At 33.7% G+C, this 15,043-nt stretch overlaps 1 protein-coding gene across 4 annotated transcripts in view; it reads left to right on the top strand.

Moving 5' to 3' along the window:
• The first annotated feature begins 658 nt into the window (after positions 1 to 658).
• LOC108328925 (uncharacterized) overlaps positions 659 to 15,043 on the top strand; it is a 28,181-nt gene continuing 13,796 nt past the window's right edge. The window contains exons 1-3 of one of the 4 annotated variants that reach the window (XM_017562834.2): positions 659 to 849; positions 4,111 to 4,228; positions 6,712 to 6,959. In XM_017562834.2, the coding sequence (XP_017418323.1) occupies positions 4,150 to 4,228; positions 6,712 to 6,959 (327 nt within the window). In that variant the 5' untranslated portion in view covers positions 659 to 849; positions 4,111 to 4,149. Of the gene's footprint in view, positions 905 to 4,110; positions 4,229 to 6,711; positions 6,960 to 15,043 lie in introns of all 4 variants that reach the window. The other 3 variants (XM_052873767.1, XM_052873769.1, XM_052873768.1) reach the window with 3 other exon arrangements.

Below are 15,043 nucleotides of genomic sequence, written 5' to 3'. Positions count from 1 at the left end.
AATTTTTTAAATAATTATTTCTTTAAATTTAAATTATTTATTCAAATTCAATCATTTTGTTAATTTGATTGTTTTTTTAAATTTAACTATTGTTTATCATAAAATACCAATAAATTATAAAAATTATTTATATCTAATTTATAATAATAATAATAATTTTATTACTTTTTATTATCCTAAAACGAACGTGTTTCACTAATAAATATAGTAATAATATAATTTAAAATATTGCAGCAATAAAAACTATAAGAACTAATTCAAATCGAATTATAAAATAACAATTTGGTTGAATTTAAATTTTATATTAAATTTATCAAAGTTAAATCCAACAACATTTAATTTTCATATCCAATTACAATAACTAATTATTAAAAAATAAAACTAAATCCTAATTTAAATAATGTGGAATGGGGTAAAATTGTACTGCAATAAATTTATATGCAAAAATCAGCTTATTAATATAAGATTATTGTAGTTCCTTGCTACCAACAATCTATTTTTACTCCCTAAATTATCCTTAAGTTATATAATTTTTTTAATTTGGTAGTAAAGTACATATTTAAATAAGTATAGCAGGTCTCAGTATTGTTTAGATATTTATCTATAAAATTATTTAAGTTAAAAAAAAAAGAGATGATAAGATTTTAAAAAACACAGGAAACCGAACCTTGTATCCAATTTGCTATCAATTCCAGTATCCGACACTGCAACAGCAATAAGTTTGGGTTAAAAATAAATAAAAACTATCCAAAGGAAAAATAAAACCCCAACATCCAAACCTCTTTCATCTAGGCGGCGGAGGCGGCGGTCGTGCACGGCGGTGCTTCACCTTCTAGATTTCTTTCATCTGTAAGTATTTCGGATCTATCGAGGCCTTGAAGAACTCCGCTTCTCACTGTTCATTGTGAGCAGCTTCTCTTAATTTATTTATCGCATGCTAGGTTTCGAGTTCTTGAAACAAATTGAATCGACAAAGTTTCTCCGTGTGTACTGGCGCTTTTCTTCAATCAAGTTTCATATGTCTTGATTTTGACCAAACCGTTTTCTTTCCCCCATTTTCTTGGCTATCGACATTATGATAGAGCCGAGACCGAATGAGTCTTATAGCTTCCATATGGAGAAATATGGGTCCTTTTTGGTCGGTCTTATGTTATGTTATATGCGATGCATTCACATACCCTTTAAGGATGTTGCACTGTCTTCTGATTCTTAATGCGATACAAGTGGTGTTTCTATCACTTGCTGTTCTCAATTATTTTATTCGATTTAAAAATTATTACAATTTATTGACTATTTTACCGCTTTAGTTGGTGCGGATGTGCTATGTTGGCTGGTTTGTAGTTGTAGTAAATAGGTCTTTACTAGAGCGTGGGAGTGAGATTGGAAGAGGTTGTGGCATCTTGCTTTTGCAGTGTGTTGGTGACAATCTTATTTCTGGAAGAGTCAACTGTGTTGTACTAAAATTTTGAATATCCTTTTCCCTCTTCATTAATTTCATGTAGACCTTCCTAATATTCTTTTCCTCGTATTTTTAGCTGTGTGCCATGTTCCTTCTTACTTATTTTGAAGTTCCTGGTGGTAATTCCTTGACCTTGAGCTGTGTTAAGTGCCATGATCCTGGACCAAACAACAAATGATTTTGAAGCACGAATGATTGGAATGTTTTTTAATTAATGAATTGATATATTTTTTCACAGAAGGTTGATGTATTAATCTTGGTGATGTGTGCTCATCCTGAAATCTTCTTTATGTTGTGGCTCTTTGGCCAGGTTGCTTAGAGGCTATAGGAGATAATGAGTAAATTTTAGATCTAATTGGTTTTGTCTATCGACATGATTGACAGTAGAACATTATAGTGTTATTTGATTGATATTTCCAATTTCACCCAGTAGGAAAAAGGCTTAATTGTTGTTACTGTTGTTGAAGTGGGAGAAAGTGAAGATTCATCTGTTTATTGAAAAGATTGATTTGAGTGGTAAATGTTCCTGGGTTATTCTTTGGAAGCAATTCAGTACATGCTACCAACTTACTAAGGGAAAGTCTGGTACAACTTCACATATGTTGGAAATGGGTCTAATAAGTCACATGATTGTCCAGATTCATGTGGCTATTAGAAATATGTATTTAGTGCCCTTTACTACTATTAAATGTAAAAACTCTTGAATCCATATAAATATAAGGTTGCTGGGCTATTTTTACTGTAGCAATTCACTACGTATTATTGTTAAACTTTGTATTAGAGTGGGTTTGATCTTTCTCTTTCTGTCTGCTCTTGCGGTGAAGTTTCTTGTCCAGTCTGCTGTTGTTTGCTGCTGCTGCTGCTCGTGGCTGGTCGCACTGTTCATGACACTGCTAATTACAGTTGCTCACTGTTTATGTTCATTCATGATGGTTCACATCACTTTTTGTAGTTATTGGTTGTTCTTTTCTTTACATTCCCGACTTGTCTTATGTCAAAAAAGTTACAAGGGAGAACCAAAAGAAATTGAAAAATAATTAGTCTATAATATTTAGGCTATACAAGAAGTGATATTCTCTTACACGTTAAACTCATGGGTCCAATTGTACCAAATTGAAACTGTTGAAGTTAATGCTACTAGTGGAAGAGTTCACACGTGGCATGAGCCATGGAACAATAGTCAACTTTTTTACTGAATTTGACAATATTTTTCCTATTACTCTTTGGTGATACAAGGTTCGCACCAAAGTAAACACAATAACCTACAGTGGACCCCCTATTACTCGTATCAGTTGCCAAATTTGTGTTTGAGTACCTAATGATGTTAGTGTCTTTTATCAGTGTAACCAAGTCTTTTTTCCGGTGACCCTTTAATGTATCAAAGGATGCAAACAGTTGTACCAGGACGTAGTTTTCATGAGTATAGTTGAGTAATGAATTGACTAACCATGCTGATATGAAAATGTGTATCTGGTCGCATATAGCAAAGTCCTTGCCTGCAGTAGAAGAATTAAAGATATTTTTTTGTGACTGATTCATTAGAGGATATCATAGAAAAACTTTTTAAGTTTTACATGGTCTTAATTTTGAGAAGTCTACACTCATGTTTTTATCATGTGATCAAATTTTAGCTGGTGATCAATTCCTTTAATGAACTACTTCGTCACCAACCTTCTTTGGGAGCCTACCTTGTTAAAAGGTGAAAATTCAATTGAAGTTATGGAGCATCAAAATGGTAGCACACGAGGAAGAGGAAGAGGTCATAGCTATTGAGGAGGATGTGGTGGTTAGGTGGATGTCCTTAATGCACATATTGCAAGAGAATGGGTCATACCCAAGAAAGTTGCTACTCCTTGCATGGTTTTGCAGACAAGGCAGACCACGTGTCTAAGTCTAATAAAGGAGAGTTCAAGTTCATTGATGAGGAGTAATAAGTGTACAAGATTTAAAATTTGAAAAATTCAAGCATCAAGGTTAATCTTCTTTGGTGCTAAGAGTTTCTACAACTTGTATTTCTCAATTTGTGGAAGGTCAAGATCCATGATACTTGACACAGGGTCCTTAGATTACATTTATAGTAATAGCTCTTCATTTCGTTTATATTTTCTTTAGAAATTCTTCACCTTGTTACTCTAGTCAATGGATCTAAAGTTGTATCTAAAGGAATTGGTCTAGTTCTCTTATCCCCTTTAAATCTTTCTGCCTTTTACAATCCTCACTGTCTTTATAATTTAGGCTCTCTAAGCCAATTAACATTCTCTTTAAATTGTTCTATAATCTTTGGTGTTAATTCCTTTGTCATATAAGAATATGGTAGTCTAGTTGGCAAAGGACATGAATCACAAGGATTTTATTATTTGAAAAACAGCCCTCCTTTGTCCGGTTTTTCTACCTTAAGTTTGAAGCTTTTTGCATGATTGTCTGTGTCTGCCAAGTCTAGCCAATTTGGAGATAATAGCTCCTAATCTTAAGCAACTTCAAGTGTTAGAATGTGAATAATTTCGACTAGGAAAGCATGTTAGGTCATTATTTCCAAATCAAAATAAAAAAGATATAGCTTAGTTTAATTTTGATTTTTTTTTTGTTTTTTTCTTTTCAATATATACATAATGTTCTGTCTGTTATTGATATCCCACTCATGTAAATTATAGGTAAATCTCCAAGATATGTGAAACTTTTCAAAAGGCAGTATGAGTGACGACATATTTGATGGACAGTTGCTTGCTGAGAAGTTGTCGAAAGTCAGCAATACACCACAAAGCATTCAACGTATCCTTCATTGATCCCTATTTTTTTATTGTTTTTGTTTTTAATGACAATTTTCTGTTTGGTTGTATATGCATTATCAGGTTGCCAACACATTATTCATGCTATAACTTTGAATGTCATGATTTATTCATTCCATGAAGTACAATTGCAACAACACCTCAATTTGGCATTTTTGGATTTAGAAAAATAGATGTAAAGAAATGTGACCTATATCATCTTGATGTAAAATCAGTTTTTCTTTTATTTGCTGCTCGAGTTGAAATGTTGCCTACATAGAGTAACATTTGTTTTTGAATTAGGATATGTCTAAATTTGGGCAGACAATGGATGTGATGTTACTATGATATAACTTTGACTTGTAGTACCTATAGATTTTTTTTTTTTTGTATTTTATGTTAAAATGCCCATTACACTTTGGTCCTGCTTCGACAAATTTCTCCACATGCACCCTAAGAGAATTTTTCTTTCTTTCTTAAATTAGCTAATACACAATTTTTTTTTTTAGAGAAACTGTATGGAAGAGTTCTACAAATTAACTTATGCATAAACTAATTTTAGCTTATGGAGAATTTTATTTAACTGTTTTCTTTTTATTTTAATTTCTTTGAATTGTTACGGAGAAATTTATCCGATTATATTTTTTTCATTTACCTTTTTACTTAAGTACCATGAGAAATATTTCTTTTTCAGTTGTGTTTATTGTTGGGAAGCTGGTATTTTGGGTCTTAAATACCCTGACCCTTATCAGACCATATGAGGGATTGTTGCATCTTATATTATTCGTCTGTTAAGCATCCTGCTTGTGTTCATAGTGAGGGAAAATTGTTGCTGCTATTGAAGCTTTCTTTATTGACGCATTTACAGGAAATCTGTGATAGATTTTGGTAAATATTTTCTTTATATGATGGTACTGTTTGTTTCATTTGAAATAAAAACAGGTGAATATCAGTCTTTTACACCTCTGACATGTTTTTAACCCTTACCAAGTACTATATTTGACCCTTTGTATAAGCAACAAATTCGTGCATTTTTTGTTTCTCATTATACGGAAAAAATTACCCATTTTTCAAATATATCAGTTTCTAATATCTTTTTATACCCTTCATGTATTGTGAAGTCTATGAATGAAACGCCCAATACTCCCAATACGTGCAAGGGCATGCATTCATTGGCAGAAAAATATATTCATTGGATTATATTAGTGTCATTAAATATAACTACCCTTAATTCACTTAGTTCTATGGGTTATTAAATAAAATTTAAATTTATCACATGATTAGTTAAAATTGACTATTTTAATTGAACTTGATGAATTAATTACTTGTTATATATGATTGGAGGTAGTAAAAAACAAGAAACTTTATAAGGAAATCACCTGCAGCAAAGAAGTAAAGACTGAAGAAGCAATGTAACTAAGAAAAGCATTGTCGGTACAGACAATAATGGTATTTGGTCAACTGAAACTTAATTGAAGAGTGTGGAGGGGACTAGATGAAAGAATTCTGAATGTTATAGTCATATCTTTTCATGCTGCCGAAATCATCCCCAGCCTGAACGTGTAAAGAATGTTCTTCATAACACTATAGATATTCTGTATAGTATGCTAATTTTTTATTGAATATTTATTGAATTATTGGGTGGAGGGGTGAAAATTTGTGGGTGTCCTCTCGTGTTGGATCTTTTCATGGTAACATGTTTATGAAGATTTTTTAGTATTTGCTATTTATGCAGTTATATGGTGAATTTTAGATGGGAGTAATTTATTTTTGAAAATGTCTCTTTGCTCTTCCTTTTATTCATTATGGTGGGACGTAAGTATCTTTTTGGCCTCTATTAATTACTCGGCTGAAGTTTTGTTTATGGGTCTTGTGATGGACTTGCTAATACTGTTATGAAATTGGGCTGTAGTTTTTTTGCCCTGTAGTTCATTATTTTTTCTTGTGTAGAAGTTTCGGCCCCTTTCCAGTGTGTTTTTTCACCGTTGCATTATTTAGTTATTTCAATAACTCACAATAACATATTCATTTCTGTCGTACAATCTCTTAAATTTTAGCTATCATTTTGATGATTATAACGAGTTTTTAGTCAGAGAAAGAAGTGTGTATGAATCATCAAGGGGACAATGAATACTGTAAAACGAAATAAAGCCGCAAAACAAAGGAACTAACAAAAGATTATTTGTCCCTTTACAAATCCTTAAGAGAGGCCCCTCCCACATCCATCCCAAGAGACAGCGAACATATGGTATAGGGAAGCTAAAGATAACTTGTTTAAAAGTTTGTTTGAGATGTATTTGTGCCTGTCAGTAACAGAGTTATGAATAAGCTAGTAGCATTTTTCCTGTTGGTAAATGATAGTAGCATTTTTCTCATTTTACTTCAGTTGTTCAATCTATTTTCCTTCACATTATTCCTCCTTCCTCTTTCTGGTTATCTATTAGTGAGATTTGTATTGCTATCTGTATTTCTTAAGCAATAATTCAGCCTTGTCTCGATGGTGTATTTCTCACCAGAAGAGAGCAAAAGAAATAGTTGAAACTTGGGTTAAATTATTCAATGCTTCCCAGAAAGATCAGCGTATCGCTTATCTACACTTGGCTAATGACATATTGCAAAATAGTAGACGGAAGGGTAGTGAGTTTGTCAATGAATTCTGGAAAGTTCTTCCAGAAGCTCTAAGGCGTGTATGTGAAAGTAATGATGACTCTGGCAAGAAAGCAGTAGCCAGACTAGTAAGTCTCATTTTTACTCTTTACAAATTTTCCAAGTTAATTGTATAAGACCACAGTATGATTATTCTCTTCAATCTTTTATACTTTGCTTATATTGTAACGGTGTAGAATTGTAGGAGCCTGGTTTGGGTGATATCTTGTCCCTTTCTATTTTTCTGGGAATTTTCCCTTTTTATTAGAATGAGTACACTGAATTGTAAGGTATATTGTTCAGAATGTTAAAACTGTTCAGGTTACAGTATCTAACTTGTCTATATTGTGCTGTAGTTTTGAATTCAATGTTGTAATTGGTATATATTTCTCCTGCATCATATATCAAACATTTATCCCTCCAGGTGTGGGTTTCTTTTCTGGGAATTCATTTATGCCAAGTATAATCCACTAAAGTATCATATTCTATCTAATTTTAAAGCATGTGTTCCCATGGGATGCTTTGAAAACCCAGATCATTCCTTGATTTGGAAGGGGATGATGGTTCAAGGTTTTAACTTACAATTTATGTACAATTGATTAAATAGAATAATCCTCTTTTCAAAATTCTTCTCTATGCAAGTTGGTATCAGAGCCCTCAATTATGTGGCCTTTGTTTTTTTTGTTGTTGCCAGCCACTGTTGCAGTGACAAGTGCTAATACTAGATCAATGCATTCTTAAGCAGTGCAGTTTGCAACTTGCAGTCGTTGCCAAACATGGTTTTTGTCAATCGTGCAAGTAAGCCACATGTGACCCTATGGTGGTGCTTCATCCACTGTGGATAACTCCCCTTTTGTAGCCTCAGGGTTCAGTTTCATCTTACCTTTTATTCTTTGGTGACTCTTTGAAAAGCATTCTCTTTTTCTTTGAACAGAATGCCATTGACTCTCATTTCTTGCTATGGAAGAAAAATGAATGAAATGTATGTTGTTGACTGAATTCTATGTTAACACCTCTATGTTAACAGCCAATGGTAAAACAGTTGTAACTTACTGACCATGACAGTTGTACCAGACAACTACTTACTAAATTAGTTACATCAAACTGATAACTAACTACTATACTAACAACGGCAGTTTTATTTTGTACAATGGAGTATACACTCACGTCACCCTGCAAACTCAAGGTGACTGAGTTTGTGCTTAAGAAAAGAAAATCTAGTGACAAAGGCTTAGTAAACAGGTCAGCCCACTGATCTTGATCAGGAGTGTGCTGCGCCACCAGTTGCTTATGCTAATGAGATTTTTTGTTCTCCGGGCAGCACATAACAAATTATGAAGAACAAGTTGGATATTAGGATTATAGGCTTACTGAAACCTAGATGTACTACAGCTAGAAATGGTCAAACCTGGCCCATTACCGATGAAGATCAGGTCCTTCCAGTAGTGAGGGTTTCTGTATATTTGGTGAATTATTTGTTACATGATAAGAATCAGGAAACCATGTAGAAGCTGTGGCAGGAGCAATGTTAGCAAATTGACTTAAGAATGCTGGGGGAATTGAATTGCTGTGAGGATCACGACTGTATCACCAGGAAAATTAAAGTGGCAGAGTTAGCATAAGGTGGTTGTGGAGAGTTGCACTGATTTGAAGCTGGATGACACCACTGCCAAGACTCGTTCGAAGCACCATTGATCAATGGAGACAGCCTCAAACTTAGGATTAAATGATATAGCAACTTAGTGCGCTATGACCACAGTGAAAATTGCACTGATTTGAAGCTGGTTGATACCAGTGCCATGACTAGTTTGAAGCACCGTTGGTCAATGAAAACAGCCTCATTATGACGATTGAATATGTCCATAGTGAAAATAGACTTATCATGTGTTGGGCTTTTGCCACCACGACCACATGCATGACCAAAATTGCCTTTGGGAGCACCACGCCTGTTAGAACCTATGAAATTGGATTATGAATTGGGATTTGTAATGTTAGGGTTTATTTAGATGCAATATTGGTACTAACATGATTTTCACCATCAAAAGTGAGGGTTAGATTTGTAGTATCAACATGAATGAAATTGATAGGTGTGTAATGACATTGGAAGCTGAATTTGGGAGTTTGTAGTATTACTTGAACTTTGTAAGGAAATAAAGAATTCTTTCATTGATAACAACCGCACAAATTACATTCTAATAATCTCTTATTGTAATAATTAAATTCTTCAAAACGAGGAAATAGTATTTTAAAATGAATAGGAAGATTCTAAAGATATATTTCCTAATCACTATGGAGTTGTTGAAAATATTTTTGTCCTAATGTTGAAAATAGTGAAATTTAGGTATACCATTAATTCATTTGTGTATAAAAGACACATGGTTTAATATATTTATAATAATAATAAAGGAAAATATGGGCTAAACCCATATACACATAATATTGTAACTAACATAAGATATTGTAACTATTAATATCTTAATAATATCTAACACTTCTCCTCTAGCTGGTGCATATAAATCATATGTACCAAGCTTGTTACAAATATAATCAATTCTAGGTTTATGTAAAGACTTAATGAAAATATATGTTAATTGATCACTTGAGTTTACAAAATCAGTCTGGATCTCTATATACAATCTTTTCTCGAATAAAATGACAATCAATCTCAATGTATTGGGTCCTTTGATGAAAGACATAATTAGAGTTAATGTGAAGAGCAACTTGATATTCACATATAAGTGTCATTTGAGTAACATCTCTAAGTTGCAATTCTTTAATTAATTGTTTAAGCTAAACAAGTTGAAAAGTAGTTGAGGCCATAGCTTTATATTAATCTTTTTCTCTAGATCTTGCCACAACACTTTGTTTCTTGCTTTTCCAAGAATTCAAGTTATCTCCAATGGAAACATAGTATCGAGAATAGACATTCCATTAGAAGATCCTGCCCAATCAACATATGAATAATAGACATCTTTAATATGGTTATTGTGACCATATAGCAAACCTTTTCCATGAGATTCTTTATTATACTTTAATATACGAATGACTACATTCTAACATTCTAATGATCTGCAAATGGGGAATTAAGAAATTGACTCAATCACACTGATTGCAAAGGAAATGTCAGGACAAGTAACAGTAAGATAGTTCGATTTTCCAACTAATCTTTTGTACTTCTCAAGATCTAAAAAAAGACCCCTTTGATTAGGTAGGAGTTTGGTATTGGGATTTATGGGTCTGTCAACAAATTTTGAGTTCATCAACTTCCTCCAAAATATCTAATGGATACTTCCTTTGAGATATAACAATATCATTGTTAGATTGTGATACCTCAATCACCAATAAATATATAAGTTCGCCAAGATTTTTGGTCTGAAAATGGTGACAAATGTGTTGTTTCATCCGAGAGATGTCATGGTGATCATTGCATGTAAGAACAATATCATCAACATATACTATTATATAAATGCACCCCACTCTTGAGTTATAATAAAAGACTGAATGATCTACCTCACTGGCACAACTCACGGCAAATTAGATAAATTGGACAAATTGGGAACAAGCTACTACATTTTTCCAAGACTAGGATGACCCAACAGAGTGAGATGGAGAATCCATAATCATGCCAACATGTATAGAAGGTCGTAGATGATAAAGACCTTGAAACTCACATCGGGTGCCAATCATCTGTCTTGAAATTTGTTCTTATAAAGAAAAAGGATCTTTGGTAAAAGAAATAACACAATCAAGGGAGTCTGTGAGATGAATGATGGATAATAAAGTTAAATGGAGACTCAGGAACATAAAGAGCACTATCAATGGACAAAGAAGGAAAAAGGTTAACCACTAACACCATGGGATAAGACCTTAGATCCATCAACCACGGTAACAAAAGGTAAATAACACCTATTAAGGATAGAGAAGAAAACAAAGATTTATTACCTATAATATGATCGATGCCACCTGAGTCAAGAACCCAAGGTCCATGGGAACTAGAGTGATTTAGGCCAACAAAAGATGTACCTGAGTGTGCAACAACGATAGTGGTACTAGGTTTTTGATGATCCTCATACCATTTGAGAAATTCAGTGAGTATAGCAAATTGTCCTATGGTATCAGATGAAGTAGGATCCACATTAGATGGTTGTGAGAGAGGATTAGTTTGGACCACTGCAACATATCGAGGATGACTACCATGTAAGGCATAACACCTGTCAATCTTATGATTGAGCTTGTGACAATGTTCACACTTGTGATGCCCTTTGCTCGACTTGTGAGAGCGATTATGCTCACCACGTTGAGATACCAAAGTAGAGGAATCATCATCAATGAAAGTAGGTATAACATCAATCGATTTACTTGGTCACCCAAAAGGGTGGATCAAGTATAAGAAAAATTAAGGACAACAAGGGACACCAAAATCTAATCACGAGCATGGGAATAATCATCAAAAAGCCCAAGTAAAGCCAATAACTTAAAGAACTTTGACTGTTGCTTTAGTTCTTGAGAAGGAGTACAAATAGGAGGTAATAACTCATTAAAGTCATGAAGGAGACAATGAATTTTACACAGATATTCAGCCATTGGAGCCATGACGTTTCAGAGTAATAACATCAATAAGATTGTGACAAACACCATATGGATGTTGAATGTCATTGTTGTATAACAATTTTGCCTATTCTTAAAATTCTGAACATGTTTCATAGGTACGAAATAATTGTTTTTTAAGATGAGTAAATAGTGGATTTGAGAACCATACATAGCTTAGCATAAATTTTCAACCCACGGGAAAATTCATTGTCATTAATAGAAGCACATGCTGAGTGAGATGATCAACATACTCCTTACTCTTAAGCCAAAGTTTAATACCTGATGCCTAAGTCTTACAATTAGTTCCTTTTAATTTTTCAATGGTTAGATGCTCACAAACATAATTAGTGTAGATTGACAGATCAAACAAATTGGTAGCATTAGGGGAAAAGCAGAGGTTGAAGTTGACGAGGCCATAGATGAAGAGGAGAGAGAAAAACCCTAAAATCCCATGTTTTCCAATCAAGGCAACAAGCACTGATCCAAAAAGAGGAGGAGATGATCTCAACATAGGTGATCGCTGTCGGAGAGGAGGGGTAACACATCACTGCACACGGTAGTAGTAAAGAACAAGTGTGCGACTTTGAGTGACGTGAGAGAGCGCGTGGCTGCTCCAATGATGACAATCTTTTTGGTGTGGTGGTCGCCTAACCTAGACGATTCGATTGATGGGGTCATCGATCTGAGCGATGGCTTTGGCGGCGTCTCTAATGGTGATGGTGGCTGCTTCAACTTTTGTGGAAAATACACATAGGGTAATATATTTATAATGAAGAATAATAAAGAAAAATTTGGGCTAAACCCAAATACACATAATATTGTAACTAACATAAGATATTATAACTAACAATATCTTAACAATAACAATATGTTATTTACAACACTCTCCATTATGTTGGTAAATGAATATCGTTCCTTCCCAACTTACCTACAAGATTCTACTCTGAGAAGGCCCTTTAATGTCTATTATTTGAAGTCTTGTCGAGACATGGTTTGTAACCAGAAGACTGTTGTAAAGAATATCTTTGATGAAGTGTCTACCAATTTCCTTATGTTTGGTCTTACCATGCTGGGTGTTCTCAAGGATGAGTTGTTATCCTAGTAAAATTGCATAAGGATGTTAGCCTTTATTTATTTTAAGCTCATGAAGTATGATGTTTCTCAAATATTAGGGTAATGGAATAATTTTTTTGCTAAGATTACATCATACAAACACACAAGCATAAACAAAAGTGGAAAAGTAATTTTGAAATATAATAACAACATTTAATCTACTCAGATTTGTATGATTTAGGGATACAATCAGATTGCTATTATTCACGGGTATAATCAAATCCCTATTATTCTGGATATAATTAGATCCTTAGATTTAGGGATATTTACATTATACAGTTTAATTATAATATGCTAAATATGGAATAATAAAATATAATTGTTGACATTTTCCTTCAAGCTGGTGAATATACATTTTCCGTTCCTAGCTTGCAAACAATCCTTTCAAAGTTGTTGCTATTCGAACCCTTTGTTAGGAGGTCTGCATTTGGAAGGAGACATACGGAATGCAGATTTGACCACTATCTAATTTTTCTTTGATAAAATGTGGATTAATTTCAATGTGTTTGGTTATATCATATTGCACTGGGATATGGCTATGCTAATAGAAAATTTATTATCATGTTAAAGTCTCATTGGTTCATCCCACTTCATTCTTAAGTCTTCCAAGATGATTTTCAGCCATGGTAGCTCACAGATCCCCTGTGCCATAACACTGAATCTTACTACCACATTTTGTTTTTCACTCTTCCAAGTACAAGATTCCCACCAAGGAAAGTACAATATCTAGTAGTTGATCTCCTATCCACAAATGATCTAACATAGTTAGCATCTGTATATACTTTGAGATTTACGTTCCCATTTTATTTGAACAAAATTCTCTTGCCAGGAGTCTCTATTAGATATTGCACAATTCTTAGTGTAGCCTGTAAGTGAATCTCCTTTGGTTGGTTCATGAACTGGTTGATTAGACTCACTGCAAATGCAACATCGGTTCTAGTGTGAGACAAATATGATTCAATACTTACAAATATATGGGATCATAAGTTTCCCTGTTCTCTTCTCTACTCTTTTGTCTCATCTCAAGTTGAAGATTGTACATCACATGCACGAGCATTTAATCTCTGTTGTTCCACTCTACTTATTCTCTTAGTATACACTTGGTCAAATGTGCTCCAATTTCTTTCACACTTTGTTGCACTACATGTGAGACTCAACTTTCATGGCTACCATTTGTAATTCTTTACCTTCTCCTCCATGATTGTCCCACCAAAGAACTATGAAAACAAAGAAGTACTGAATTATAATGTAATTAAAAATTTATAAATCATATAAGAATGGTAATGAGAGTAATTTAATTACCTGGTTGTTTCTTATTTCTAGTATGATTTGATATGTCCATTCCAAAAAGCCTCTTAGCTCCCTTGAACTTTTCAAGTTGTTGATCAATTGCAACTCTTGTTCTTGCATCCAAAACAATTCTTTGAAATATTTTATATAAACCAACCAACACTTCACTATCCAGATTGAAACTTTTGTCATAGTGATTTTATTTGCATTGCCAATGGTATTGTAAAATACTGGAAGCTCTCCAGTACCCTCTAGAACTAGACAAGACAGTGTGAGCTGCACAAGGGGACCAAAATAATTTGGTTCTCTTTTCTATTAACATTCTCCCAGTTGCCACTAGGTTAGATGCTCCATCTGTAACTACTTGGACAATGTGCTCCCCACCAATTTCATTCACTATGCTGTCCAACAACTTGTACATTTTTTTCCATCTTTTATCACATCACTAGTATCGATAGATTTAAAAAAAACAGTCCACGTGGATTTTAATAAGAAAATTAGTGAGTGATCTTCCTTACCCATTTGTCCAACCATCACACATCAATGTGCATCCCCAATTTTCCCAATCAGTCCTATAATTTTCTGGACATTGTTGTACATTATCCACAACTTTTTTCAAATAGGAAACCTTACCTCATGATAAGAAGGAGGCTTTACACCTTGCCATACTCTTCAAGAGCCTTTAACATTTGGATAAAAAGCGGACTGCTTACAAGATTAAATGTTAATGCATTTCCATAATACAATTGCAAACTTCTTGAATTACATCTTCTCTATTTTTATAAGATGCATTGATTGTCATTTGTTGGAGATCATTCTTCCCTTTTGCTACTTCTCTTGTAACTTCTGCACAATTAAAGTTGTTATTCTCTTTCATTTTTTCTTTACTTTTCAGCACCTTCACAAATATTTCCTTCACCTCATTTGGGACACTACAACAAGGAATACCATCTTTCTTTGTTCTGGCAAGATCATGCATCATCCTTGCTGTGCCACCCTAACAAGAATGAGAGCAAAATTTACATTTTACTTGTTGTCTATTTGTAGGAAGACTTTCACAATAGTTCAAAGTAATATCAAACTTTCCTTTTGATTTACCCATTTTTGAAAAGCAACCCCTTTCCTGGGCTTGACTTCTAGTATTGAAGAATGTTGTGAACTACTTTCTATCTTTCTCTTA

The sequence above is a fragment of the Vigna angularis genome, chromosome 2 (genome assembly GCF_016808095.1).
Source record: "Vigna angularis cultivar LongXiaoDou No.4 chromosome 2, ASM1680809v1, whole genome shotgun sequence".
In the NCBI taxonomy this organism is placed as follows: Eukaryota; Viridiplantae; Streptophyta; class Magnoliopsida; order Fabales; family Fabaceae; genus Vigna; species Vigna angularis.
The sequence above is the reverse complement of the archived record's forward strand: the minus strand, read 5'-3'. Positions and strand labels throughout refer to the sequence as shown.